The sequence below is a fragment of the Emys orbicularis genome, chromosome 1 (assembly GCF_028017835.1).
Source record: "Emys orbicularis isolate rEmyOrb1 chromosome 1, rEmyOrb1.hap1, whole genome shotgun sequence".
Lineage (NCBI taxonomy): Eukaryota > Metazoa > Chordata > Testudines > Emydidae > Emys > Emys orbicularis.
The window spans coordinates 309,239,680-309,254,047 of NC_088683.1; the positions used below are offsets into that span (position 1 = coordinate 309,239,680).

Sequence of the window (14,368 nt, forward strand, 5' to 3'; positions counted from 1 at the left end):
TCATCTAGGCAAGCTGGGCCCTCTAAACAAACATTTTGACCCATTTGTCAAGAGCAGTCTACCACCCCCGAAGGTACCAGCTTTCTCCACCCCACTATTTGCCAACTGACTGTCCCATTTCCTAAGTGCTTGATCCTGCATCACTACGGATCAGTATGTCCTAAGCACGGTGGACTGGGATATACCCTTCAATGCTTTCTATCCCTCCTCCCCACCCCACATTCCCGTCCCTCTTCAGGGACCATTCTCACAAGAATGCGCTAGTTCAGGAAGTCCAGTCTCCCCTTCTTGTGGTGGCCATACAGGAAGTTCCCATGTTTCTCATGGGGAAGGGATTTTATTCCTGATACTTCCTAATCCTGAAAGTAAAAGGGGATCTCAGGCCTACCTTAGATCTAAGACAGCTAAACAAGTTCCTACAGAAAATAATATTATTATTCTTCTTTGAGTGATTGCACAAGTCCATTCCATTGTCGGTGACTCACAGGCAGTTCATACTGTATTGGCAAGATGCGCCTTTAGATCTAGAGCAATGACCTTACATTGTTTGGAATCTCAACCCTGGCAGGAAAGCGTTGGCCTCTGTAGAGTCCAGGTCTGCCCCAATAAGTTCTTTCCTCTGTACAAGTCAGAGTAGATTTCTCCATAGTCATTAGGAGCCCCAGTGTGTCGAAGGTGGACTGTGTAGTGACCTCGCTGGACCGTACCTGAGACCTGGACCAGCCTCTTTCTAGCCAGTCTTCTAGGTAAGGGAATATGTGAACTTCTGGAGCTGTTTACAGGCCACTGTGAATTGGTAGTGGAAATGGCTGACCATGAAACTGAGGAGTTTTTGGTGGCTCTGGTGAATTGCCATGTGAAAATCAGCATCTTTTAAGTTGAGGGCAGCATACCAGTCCCTGGGATCTAGGAAAGGGATAAGTGAAGCTTGAGTGATCATCCAGAACATATGGTTGCTAACCTTTTTCTGTAATTCTTCTTCTTTAGTATGTGTTGCACATGTCCATTCCATGACCCTCCCTCCTTCCCCTTTCTATCAGATTCTATCTGGTAGGAAGGAACTGAAGGGATTTAGGGATGGCTCTGCTTTTTATACCTGCATGCAGTGGCACAAGCAGTAGAGGGCACTCACACCACCCTGACAGGTACTGCTGAGGAAAATGTTTCCAACAGCTGTGCATGAGGTGCGCTCACAGCCTACGGTGGGAATGGACATGGGCAATACATCTCAAAGAACAACAGTTACAGAAAAAGATTAGTAACTGTTTCTTTTCAAAGTATTTCCTTACCTATTCTTTACCAATATCTATTATTGTGAGGTCTTAATTACTTCATATTTCTCCAAATGTCTTTGTGCTTTTTGCTGAAGATATATTTTAAAGGAATTCAATATCACAACTTTATGCATGTTTCCACCAGGGCTGTCGATTAATCGCAGTTAACTCACATGATTAACTCAAAAAAAGTAATCACGATTAAAAAAATTAATCGCGATTACTCGCAGTTTTAATCGCACTGTTAAACAATAGAATTTTATTAAATTGAAATTTATTAAATATTTTGGATGTTTTTCTACATTTTCAAATATATTGATTTCAATTACAACACAGAATACAAGTGTACAATGTTCACTTTATATTATTTTTATTACAAATATTTGCACTGTAAAAATGGTAAAATATGATTTTTCAGTTCCCCTCATACAAGTACTGTAGTGTGAACTCTTTATTGTGGAAGTACAACTTACAAATATAGATTTTTTTGGTTACATAACTGCACTCAAAAACAAAACAATGTAAAACTTCAGAGCCTGCAAGTCCACTCAGTCCTACTTCTTGTTCAGCCAATCGCTAAGACAAACAAGTTTGTTTACATTTATGGGAGATAATGCTGCTTGCTTCTTATTTACAATGTCACCTAAAAGTGAGAACAGGCGTTCACATGGCCCTGTTGTAGCCAGCATTGCAAGGTATTTACCTGCGATATGCTAAACATTTGTATGCCCCTTCATGCTTTGGCCACCATTCCAGAGGACATGCTTCCATGCGGATGACGCTCGTTAAAAAAATAATGCGTTAATAAAATGTGTGACTGAACTACTTGGGGGAGAATTCTATGTCTCTTGCTCTGTGTTTTACCCGCATTCTGCCATATATTTGAAGTTATAGCAGTCTCGGATGATGACCCAGTATGTTGTTTGTTTTAAGAACACTTTCACTGCAAATATTTACCTGCGATATGCTAAACATTTGTATGCCCCTTCATGCTTTGGCCATCATTCCAGAGGACATGCTTCCATGCGGATGACGCTCATTAAAAAAATAATGCGTTAATAAAATGTGTGACTGAACTACTCGGGGGAGAATTCTATGTCTCTTGCTCTGTGTTTTACCCGCATTCTGCCATATATTTGAAGTTATAGCAGTCTCGGATGATGACCCAGTATGTTGTTTGTTTTAAGAACACTTTCACTGCAGATTTGACAAAATGCAAAGAAGGAACTAATGTGAGATTTCTAAACATAGCTACAGCACTTGACCCAAAGTTTAAGAGTCTGAAGTGCCTTCCAAAATCTGAGAGGGACAGGGTGTGGAGCATGTTTTCGGAAGTGTTAAAAGAGCTACACCCCCATGCAGAAACTACAGAACTCGAACCACCAAAAAAGAAAATCAACCTTTTTGCTGGTGGCATTTGACTCAGATGATGAAAATGAACATGCATTGGTCTGCACTGTTTTGGATCATTATTGAGCAGAACCCATAATCCGCATGGACGCATGTCGTCTGGTATGGTTGTTGACGCATGAAGGAACATATGAATCTTTAGCGCATCTGGCACGTAAATATCTTGCAGCGCTACAACAGTGCCATGCGAACGCGTGTTTTTACTTTCAGGTGACATTGTAAATAAGTGGGCAGCATTGTGTCCTGCACATGTAAACAAACTTGTTTGTCTGAGCGATTGGCTGAACAAGAAGTAAGACTGAGTGGACTTGTATGCTCTAAAGTTTGACATTTTTAAATTTTTGAATGCAGTTATTTTTGTGTGCATAATTCTACATTTGGAAGTTCAGCTTTCATAATAAAGAGATTGCTCTACAGTACTTGTATTAAGCGAATTGAAAAATACTATTTTTTATTTTTACAGTGCAAATATTTATAATAAAAATAAAGTGAGCACTGTATACTTTGTATTCTGTGTTGAAATTGAAATCAATATATTTGAAAATGTGGAAAACATCCAAAATATTTAAATAAATGGTATTCTATTATTGTTTAACGTGATTGATCACGATTAATTTTTTTAATCGCTTGACTTAACTTAATATTCTTAGTCCTTGGGGTCACTAAGCTCTATCTCACATATAATACCATTTTGAAACCTATTCTGAGTGCGTTATTAAGAGTGCACATAATACTAGCTTAGAATCTAAATATATTTTGGTTTTCTACTTTACTAAACAATGAAAATTTCAATGGATTTTTAAGGATCTTGACTTCCTCTGAATACTTATATAGAGCTGATTCTGGAAGTTGCTATTCACTTCTTGGAAAGTCCTGAGTTCCCTCAAATATCAGTTAAGTCAAATAGGAGTTGGAGGCACTTGGGCCCAGATCTGCAAAGATATTTAGTCATCTAAACCACAGTCCATAGGTGCCTAAGTCCCAATTTTAGGCTTCACTGTGATCTTCAAAACCACTGCTTGGCTGGCACCTAACTCTGTAGTGAGCTAAACTCATTCAAAAACTCCTACATTTTCACTGTAAAAGTTCCATAGCTGCCGGTGTTTCTGCCTCTCGGCATATGCACTGTCATTCACTCTGGGCATTGGGATGCCTTTCTCATGCTTAAGCCCCGGTGTGATCCATGAACTGGGGGATGAAAGGCAGAGGAGTACCTGTCTCACTGTGGGGCTTGATCCAGTAGATGTGCTCAGAGACCACCTACTGGGTCAGGCCCCATTCAAAATCAGGCCACTGGAGAAGGTGGTGCTCCTGCCCATCTTCTAACTTTTAGCCCAGTGCTGTCAGCACTTGCGTGGGATGTGGGAGACCTGGGTTCAGTTCCCCCCTCAGGTAGAGGGGGAGAGAGGATTTGAACAAGGGTCTCCTACATTTCTCAGGAGAGTGTTCTGTCCACTGGTCTATGGGATATTTTTCTGTGGGGCTCCCTCAATCTCTCCTGTTGAAGCTGTTCTGCTTTGGATTAATTAAATACTGATTGGAGCAGGATATTGGACCCTGGGTCTCCCACATGCCAGGTGAGTGCTATAACCACTGGGCTAGAAGTTAGGTGGGCACCACCAGCTCCTCCTCTGCCTTCTCTAGCTGTTTTGTGTGAAGTAAACAAGACATCTAACTCATTTGCAGAAGAAATGACTTAGGGTATGTCTACACTATGAAATTAGGTCGAATTAATAGAAGCCGGTTTTATAGAAATCGGTTGTATACAGCCGATTGTGTGTGTCCCCACATAAAATGCTCTAAGTGCTCTAGTCGGCGGACCGCGTCCACAGTACCGAGGCTAGCGTCGACTTCCGGAGCATTGCACTATGGGTAGCTATCCCACAGTTCCCGCAGTCTCCGCCGCCCATTGGAATTCTGGGTTGAGATCCCAATGCCCGAATGATGCAAAACAGTGTCGCGGGGGGTTCTGGGTACATGTCGTCAGGCCCCTCCCCCTCCGTCAGAGCAACGGCAGACAATAGATTCGCGCCTTTTTACCTGGGTTACCTGTGCAGACAACATATCACGGCAAGCATGGAGCCCGCTCAGCTCAGCTCACCGTCACCATATGTCATCTGGGTGCCGGCAGACGTGGGACTGCATTGCTACACAGCAGCAGCAGCTAACTGCCTTTTGGCGGTAGACGGTGCAGCATGACTGGTAGCCTTCATCGGTGATCTGGGTGCTGGCAGCCGTGGGGCTGCATTGCACCAGCTCCTTGCCTTTTGCCTTTTGGCAGTAGATGGTGTATTACGACTGGTAACCGTCGTCATCGTACAGCAGTGGCTGGAACTCCGTATGTCCCCCAGTCCCCCATCCCCCCAGTCATATTCTGCTGCCTTCACAATGACGATGATGGCTATCAGTCGTAGTTACCTATTACAAGTTGGATCATCGCACATTAGCAGAGTCTTCCCTGAGCAGCAGATCGTGCAATAGGCCTGAAGGCCATCGTCATCATAGAGGAACTGCCAAGCGCCCAGTATTTGCTGCCAAGCACCCAGAAGATGCCGAGGGCTATCAGTCATGCTGCACCGTCGTCTTAAGATGTAAAAAATAGATTTGTTCTGTATTCATTTGCTTCCCCCTCCCTCCGTCAAATCAACGGCCTGCTAAACCCAGGCTTTTGAGTTCAGTCTTTGGGGGGGGGCCATTCTGTGTGACAGTTGTTTGTGTTTCTCCCTGATGCACAGCCACCTTTCTTGATTTTAATTCCCTGTACCTGTACGCCATGTCGTCACTTGCCCCTCCCTCCCTCCCTCCCTCCTTCCCCTGGTCCGTCAGATACTAGTTTCGCGCCTTTTTTCAGACCAGACGCCATAGCTAGCACTGGGATCATGGAGCCCGCTCAGATCACCGCGGCAATTATGAGCACTATGAACACCACGCGCATTGTCCTGGAGTATATGCAGAGCCAGAACATGCCAAAGCTAAACCAGGACCAGCCGAGGAGGCGATTGCAGCACGGCGATGAGAGTGATGAGGAAATTGACATGGACCTAGACCTCTCACAAGGCACAGGCCCCAGCAATGTGGAAATCATGGTGTTACTGGGGCAGGTTCATGCCGTGGAACGCCGATTCTGGGCCCGGGAAACAAGCACAGACTGGTGGGACCGCATCGTGCTGCAGGTGTGGGACGATTCCCAGTGGCTGCGAAACTTTCGCATGCGTAAGGGCACTTTCATGGAACTTTGTGACTTGCTTTCCCCTGCCCTGAAGCGCCAGAATACCAGGATGAGAGCAGCCCTCACAGTTGAGAAGCGAGTGGTGATAGCCCTGTGGAAGCTTGCAACGCCAGACAGCTACCGGTCAGTCGGGAATCAATTTGGAGTGGGCAAATCTACTGTGGGGGCTGCTGTGATCCAAGTTGCCAGGGCAATCAAAGACCTGGTGATATCAAGGGTAGTGACTCTGGGAAACGTGCAGGCCATAGTGGATGGCTTTGCTGCAATGGGATTCCCAAACTGTGGTGGGGCCATAGACGGAACCCATATCCCTATCTTGTCACCGGAGCACCAAGCCACCGAGTACATAAACCGCAAGGGGTACTTTTCAATGCTGCTGCAAGCCCTGGTGGATCACAAGGGACGTTTCACCAACATCAACGTGGGATGGCCAGGAAAGGTATATGATGCTCGCGTCTTCAGGCACTCTGCTCTGTTTCGAAAGCTGGAGGAAGGGACTTTCTTCCCGGACCAGAAACTAACCGTTGGGGATGTTGAAATGCCTATCGTGATCCTTGGGGACCCAGCCTACCCCTTAATGCCATGGCTCATGAAGCCGTACACAGGCAGCCTGGACAGGAGTCAGGACCTGTTCAACTACAGGCTGAGCAAGTGCCGAATGGTGGTGGAATGTGCATTTGGACGTTTAAAAGCGCGCTGGCGCAGCTTACTGACTCGCTCAGACCTTAGCAAAAAGAATATCCCCATTGTTATTGCTGCTTGCTGTGCACTCCACAATATCTGTGAGAGTAAGGGGGAGACATTTATGGCGGGGTGGGAGGTTGAGGCAAATCGCCTGGCCGCTGATTACGCGCAGCCAGACACAAGGGCGGTTAGAGGAGCACAGCAGGGCGTGGTGCGCATCAGAGAAGCTTTGAAAACGAGTTTTGTGACTGGCCAGGCTACGGTGTGAAACTTCTGTTTGTTTCTCCTTGATGAACCCTCCGCCCCCCCCCCACCCGGTTCACTCTACTTCCCTGTAAGCCAACCACCCCACCCTCTCCTCCCCCCTTCGAGCACCGCTTGCAGAGGCAATAAAGTCATTGTTACTTCACATTCATGCATTCTTTATTAATTCATCACACAACTAGGGGGATAATTGCAAAGGTAGCCCGGGATGGGTGGGGGAGGAGGGAAGGAAAAGGACACACTGCAGTTTAAAACTTTAACTCTTATTGAAGGCCAGCCTTCTGATGCTAGGGCAATCATCTGGGGTGGAGTGACTGGGTGGCCGGAGGCCCCCCCACCGTGTTCTTGGCTGTCTGGGTGAGGAGGCTATGGAACTTGGGGAGGAGGGCTGTTGGTTACACAGGGGCTGTAGCGGCGGTCTCTGCTCCTGCTGCCTTTCCTGCAGCTCAACCATACGCTGGAGCATATCAGTTTGATGCTCCAGCAGCCGGAGCATCGACTCTTGCCTTCTGTCTGCAAGCTGACGCCACCTATCATCTTCAGCCCGCAACTTGCTCTGTTCATCCCGCGATTCAGCCCGCCACCTCTCCTCTCGTTCATACTGTGCTTTTCTGTAGTCTGACATTGACTGCCTCCACGCATTCTGCTGTGCTCTGTCAGCGTGGGAGGACATCTGTAGCTCTGTGAACATGTCATCACGCGTCCTACGTTTTCTCTTTCTAATCTTCACTAGCCTCTGTGAAGGAGAAACATTTGCAGCTGGTGGAGGAGAAGGGAGAGGTGGTTAAAAAAGACACATTTTAGAGAACAATGGGTACACTCTTTCACGTTAAATTTTGCTGTTCACATTACACAGCACATGTGCTTTCGTTACAAGGTCGCATTTTTCCTCTTATATTGAGGGCCTGCCGGTTTGGTGTGAGAGATCACTCACGCAGTGCCAGGCCACAGATTTCAGCTTGCAGGCAGCCATGGTAAGACACAGTCTTTTGGCTTTTTTAACCTTCTTAACATGTGGGAATGGTTTCAAACAGTAGTGCTCTCATTTCCCATACCAAGCACCCGTTGGGTTGGCCATTTAAAATGGGTTTGCAATGTAAAAGGAGGGGCTGCGGTTTCAGGGTTAACATGCAGCACAAACCCAACTAACTCTCCTCCCCCACACACCCAATTCTCTGGGATGATCACTTCACCCCTCCCCCCCCACCGCGTGGCTAACAGCGGGGAATATTTCTGTTCAGCAGAGCAGGAACGGGCACCTCTGAATGTCCCATTAATAAAATTGCCCCATTTCAACCAGGTGACTGTGAATGATATCACTCTCCTGAGGATAACAAAGAGCGATAAGGAATGGATGTCGTCTGCATGCCAGCAAACACCGGGACCATACGCTGCCATGCTTTGTTATGCAATGATTCCAGACTACGTGCTACTGGCCTGGCGTGGTAAAGTGTCCTACCATGGCGGACGGGATAAGGCAGCCCTCCCCAGAAACCTTTTGCAAAGGCTTTGGGAGTACATCCAGGAGAGTTTTCTGGAGATGTCCCTGGAGGATTTCCGCTCCATCCCCATACACGTGAACAGACTTTTCCAGTAGCTGTACTGGCCGCGATTGCCAGGGCAAATTAATCATTAATCATTAAACACGCTTGCTTTTAAACCATGTGTAATATTTACAAAGGTACACTCACCAGAGGTCCCCTGTGTGCCCTCAGGGTCTGGGAGCACGCCTTGGGTGAGTTCGGGGGTTACTGGTTCCAGGTCCAGGGTGATAAACATATCCTGGCTGTTGGGGAAACTGGTTTCTCCGCTTCCTTGCGGCTGTGAGCTATTTACATTTTCTCCATCATCATCTTCCTCGTACCCCGAACCCGCTTCCCTGTGTGTTTCTCCAGTGAGGGAGTCATAGCACACGGTTGGGGTAGTGGTGGCTGCACCCCCTAGAATGGCATGCAGCTCCGCGTAGAAGCGGCATGTTTGCAGCTCTGCACCGGACCTTGCATTTGCTTCTCTGGCTTTGTGGTAGGCTTGCCTTAGCTCCTTAATTTTCACGCGGCACTGCTGTGCGTCCCTGTTATGGCCTCTGTCCTTCATGGCCTTGGAGACCTTTTCTAATATTTTGCCATTTCGTTTACTGCTTCGGAGTTCAGCCAGCAGTGATTCGTCTCCCCATATGGCGAGCAGATCCCGTACCTCCCGTTCTGTCCATGCTGGAGCTCTTTTGCGATCCTGGGACTCCATCATGGTTACCTGTGCTGATGAGCTCTGCATGGTCACCTGTGCTCTCCTCGCTGAGCAAACAGGAAATGAAATTCAAACGTTCGCGGGGCTTTTCCTGTCTACCTGGCCAGTGCATCTGAGTTGAGAGTGCTGTCCAGAGCGGTCACAATGAAGCACTGTGGGATAGCTCCCGGAGGCCAATAACGTCGAATTCCGTCCACACTACCCCAATTCCGACCCCCTAAGGCCGATTTTATCGCTAATCCCCTCGTCGGAGGTGGAGTAAAGAAACCGGTTTAAAGGGCCCTTTAAGTCGAAAGAAAGGGCTTCGTCGTGTGAACGTGTCCAGGCTTAATTCAATTTAACGCGGCTAAAGTCAACCTAAACTCGTAGTGTAGACCAGGCCTTAGGCACCTAAGCTCCCTGACTCCAAGAGACGGGTTCCTGTCTATGGATTGCTAGCAGAGAGACCTGCCTCCCTATAGCCTGGACTTAGGCGACAAACTCCTGAGGGGAACGGAGCGTAGGATGCACCTCTTGTCAGCATTTCCTGTCGGCTAGTTTATGGAGCTTCCCACCTAGCATGCTGGTTTAGTGTATCCCATTCTTAGCCGCCTATCTGTCCTCATTCATTATACAGGGAGGCTAGGGAACGAACCCCAGCATTGTCCATCCCTTCATTGTTTCTCTGATTTTCTAGGCGCGTAGAAGTTAGGCGTTGCAATTCTGAGCGTCGTAACGCTTCAGCCCTTTTGTGAATCTAGGATCAGTATGCTGCTGAAAGTTCTTGATATCAGTAGTGTTGTGTACAGATTCAAACTTCTGACGGTGTTAGTGATATTAACAGAGCGTGTGTCACAACATATCAATGTTATGAAAGTGACTTTTTTGATATAGCATGATTATTCTGTACTGTACCAGATCTGGCCTTTGAGCAGGTAATGCCAGGATGTCTGTTACAAGGACATAGACCCCTTTAGCCGGGGGGTTGTTGAAAGCTGTCGTCTCCAGGCAGGACACATGAAGAGGGGTCTACTGACTTAGAATGCTCTTATTCAGTCTAGAGAAGATAAGGGTTGATTAAAACCCTGAGGGAAGTCCTTTCATGAAGACTTGACAAGAGGACTCGGAGGTACAGAGGAAAGGCTATGCAGGGAGGAAGGGTGTGTCTTCTCCCATCCCAGCTTGCTGAAAGGTGGAAGCAGTCTTAGTGGTTGGGACCAAGTGTTCTGCATTGCTTTATGTTTGTTCCAAAACTTTTTTGCAATACTAAAGCTGGCCCTGAGAAAAAGGTGTTGCATTGAACTGTGGTTTGGCCTTTGTTTTACCTTCCATAGCTGGTGTATCTGCCCACTGGCTTACATATAAATGATACAATGTTAGTATTTGTAAGTCATGTTGTGAAATATGCAACATACATTGTCAGTCTGATTATGTTTAAAGAAGTGGCAAAAGATAAGTTGTACCATTATTGTAGAACGGTCTCCTGGTAAATCTTTAAATCTATATTAAAATAGTTTTGTTTGGTGCTTGTTTAAATTATGAACTCCATAGAACACCCTGAAATATTGACCATGAACCATGAACTCTGTATTAAAATGTTATAACTTGTGAATCAAATATAACCACCAACTTACGTAGTGCTAGATTATTTTTAAAAGTCTACAAATTACTTTTATTTCTGTTCTAAATGAGGAAAATGTAATAAACTCAAAGTTTCCTCTGTTTTAATGAGACTGTCACTAGCTCGTTTAAGAATAGAAATGTGTACGTGTGTTCTTCAAGAAAAAGAATTGTTTCACTGAAAGGTTAACTAGTCTTTGAAGAAGAAAAGTATTATATAAATGCTAAATATGATTCCTATTAGTTTAGGATTGTACTGTAGTTTTTACTTTAAGTACCTATTCACTCTAATTCTCCTTGATGAAAGTGTGGGTAGGATGGCATAGGTTCCCTAAATCTCTCTCTATGGCAATGTAAACCTACTTGTGAACAAAATGCTCTTTAATGTATGATAAATTTACTTACTGAACCACTTTATTTCTATTCAAACATGCAGAATGATCTGATTGTCTGGAATATAGGAGGATGCAGTTCTCACAATGAGGTGAGATACTACTGGTATTTGTGTGTGTCTGTACTGTACTATCTTTCCAGTCTTAGCTCTCCATGGTACAGAAGGGTACAGTGTTTATCCCCCATATTCTTCCACCCATTGCTGTACTCCTTCCTTTCCTCCTGCATAGATCTGCAGACCCAGTTCAAGGTCCAGGGGGAGGTAGAAAGATGCTATGAGGTGTCTAAGTAACATCCCCTTTTCTGGTTTTTGTTGCTTGGATTTGTGCTGGTTTTCCTTCCGCAGAATTTCACAATACAGTAGACAAAGCAGTTAGGCAAGGAAGGGTGTTGATGCAATGGAAGAACAGAATGTATGTAAGGAAGGAGCGTTTTTTCTTATTCATTCTAAAATCCTGCACTATAGTGATGAATTATTGTTCATGTGAAATATTAAAGTGATGATGTGAAAGAAAACTGAAAAATAATCAGATGAAGTTAGAACAGTGGGACAAACCCTCAGTTCTTACTTAGTCAGAATCCCCTTTGTGGTCACCAGGAGATTTGATGGAATAAAGAGTGAATTAGGATTACAGGATTTGAGCCTATAATGTTAACAATTTGGGGGAAATAATTGTAATGCTGCATGATTGAACCTCTATATTTTGTGTAAACAATTGTGCTGAGATGTACAGTTTCTTACTCATATCTATCTTGAAACACACAGAGTAAGGAAAAAACTCCCACACAATCTCCTACTACAAACAACACAGCTCCTTTTGGCCTGAAGCCACGATCAGGTAAGATTGTGAGAAAGAATAAATTACAATAGGGCTTCTTCTCCAGCAAACTCAAGGACTTTTGTTTTCTTATATCTTATCCCCATCCAACAGGAATCAGCAAGTCTCTTTTTAGTTTCTTAAGCCTGTGCTTACTGGTGGTGACTGTTCACTTACAATAGATATATATTTAGTAAGAAAGGAGGCGAAAACACTGTCCCCAAAACACTGAAAAAAAGTACAGTAGAAGTACTAACTTTTCAGCACATTTTATATGGATCAGTTTTCATCCCTCATTTTTTTCCATATATAAAAACGCCATATATCTGCCTGATGCACCAATTTAAATCCTATGCTCACCTGGTTGACATATAGAGATACATTTTAAAGCTGTGAATAAATAAATGTATATGATAACAAGGTTTATTTGGGTAATTATTGTGCATTGTTCTGAAAATATATTCATGAGTTTTTCCATAGGAGTATGTATAAATATCAAATTAGGTGTTAACATAACTGCAGTCTGTAGTAGAATGAATTTGTGATGTGCTAAATGCATAATCATTGACATTTTAATTAGTGTGTTCATATAAACCAATTTTAATTGCTAGGGTATTAAGAATTAATAATCTCTTTTTAAAATGGGATCAGATGTAGAATGACATTGTTTTTATCTTTTGTTTGCTGAAATATGCAATATTAGAAGTCATCTCACGTTGTCTTTGAAGTATATCATGGCTTAGATTTTTTTAAATATATTTCACCTTCCTAAAAATGTAATTGTGGTTTCTTTCTTTCACCACTAATACCTTTAATCGAATGCCGGTAAACCACTACAAGCTTGTAGCTTTCGTAATGAAATATCTCAGCAACAGCAGCACATTTTCATATTTGAATGAATTATAAGAAATTGTACCCTTAGAATTTATTAAAACCAAAAAAAGTGATAATGAAACAAAGAAAATGTTGTTGAACCAAAACGGTGTCATTATTGAGAGCATTTAAATTCACCGTTCAGTTGAGATTATGGGAAAGGTATGCAATTTAACCAGGATACCCAAAGGTTTTAGATTTGTTCAGAACCAAGGCTTAAAGGCTTTACAAATTGAAAAGTACAAGCATTCCTGTGTATCCTTACTGCTTCAATTAATTTTAAATATATGCCAACATATCAATGCCCTCCACTCCTGACTACTCAGTATGTAAAAAAAAAAAAAGGACCTCTTATTTTGTATATATGTTAAGTAATTTAGCCCTTATGTCTCTGTTGTTTTTCATATAATATTGAACAGACCACCTGAAAGTCATTATTGCATAGTGCTTTACTTAATAGGTCTGATCTTGCGCACACCGGTTTTGCAAGTGTCATTTCATGAGTTTCAACTGAATTACTCCTGATTTACAACAGAGTAAAACAATGGAATTATGCTGGTGTGAAATCAGAATCAGGCCCAATGTCTTTTCCCATGATATAACATTAGTGTGAGAGGCCTGGTCTATGCTAATGAGGTAAGCTGACCTCAGTTACACTTGTTATTTAGGTAAAGATACATAACTTAAGTCAACGTAGCTTAGATTGATTTACAGTGGTGTCTACATCATGCTATGTCGATGGGAGAGAATCTTCACCAGACCCACTAAATTGATGCCTGCTGGATCGCTGATTTAGCCCATAGTGAAGACGTGCCCTTAGCTGATCATGTGCTATAACCCAGCGTGCTGTGATGAAACATTACAAATGAAATTTGACACCTTGGAAATTACTCACCTCACCTATCCCATTTCCCCCCAAAAAGCAAGTGCTTCATAAAGGCATTAAATCTACTCCTTTAATGTGGTTTACCCACACACTAGAGCTGAAAACAGTGTAGCTGTGAAGATACCTGCCCTATTGGTGAACCTTGTGTGTATTTGCCTTGTGTGTATTTTGACTTGACACATCTCTAATTTCTGCAGGTAATGCCATCGTACTTTTCAAGCTTTTTTTCCTTCTTAAAGAATGTACAAACCCTTCCACCAATCAGTGTTTGCTTGTACAAATGTACAAATCTAAACCCTTCCAGACAGTGTTTGCTTCTTAATTACCTACATCCTTATTGCTGTAGAGCTGGTCTTGGAAGCCAAACATGCTGTGTGCACCAGCAAAGTTAGTATTATAGATTTCAGTTCAGTTTAGAGTTGAGGTTTAATAGCTTTTTTTTTAATAACAGTGCAAGATTTGTTTTAAATGATTCTAACCAAAATTTATAAATCCTGCTCTGGAAAACAAAAACAGAAATAAGAAAGATATGTGATAGAAAAGAAAATACCAGAGGGGGAAAAATGAGGGGGCAGACTTTCAAGCAAAATATATTTAAACATGCCCTTCAGAGTTCATATTTTATTTTTCCTATTTGATTCTACTTAAAATTAATGTTTTGCTTTCTATTTAATATTATTTCACTGTGTCATAG

General features: G+C 43.5%; 1 protein-coding gene across 1 annotated transcript in view; it reads left to right on the top strand.

The window, feature by feature from the left end:
• LRCH1 (leucine rich repeats and calponin homology domain containing 1) overlaps positions 1 to 14,368 on the top strand; it is a 248,329-nt gene that overhangs the window by 183,029 nt on the left and 50,932 nt on the right. Inside the window, exons 15-16 of the mRNA XM_065402085.1 lie at positions 11,141 to 11,188; positions 11,864 to 11,936. Of these exons, the coding sequence (XP_065258157.1) occupies positions 11,141 to 11,188; positions 11,864 to 11,936 (121 nt within the window). The remainder of the gene's footprint in view (positions 1 to 11,140; positions 11,189 to 11,863; positions 11,937 to 14,368) is intronic.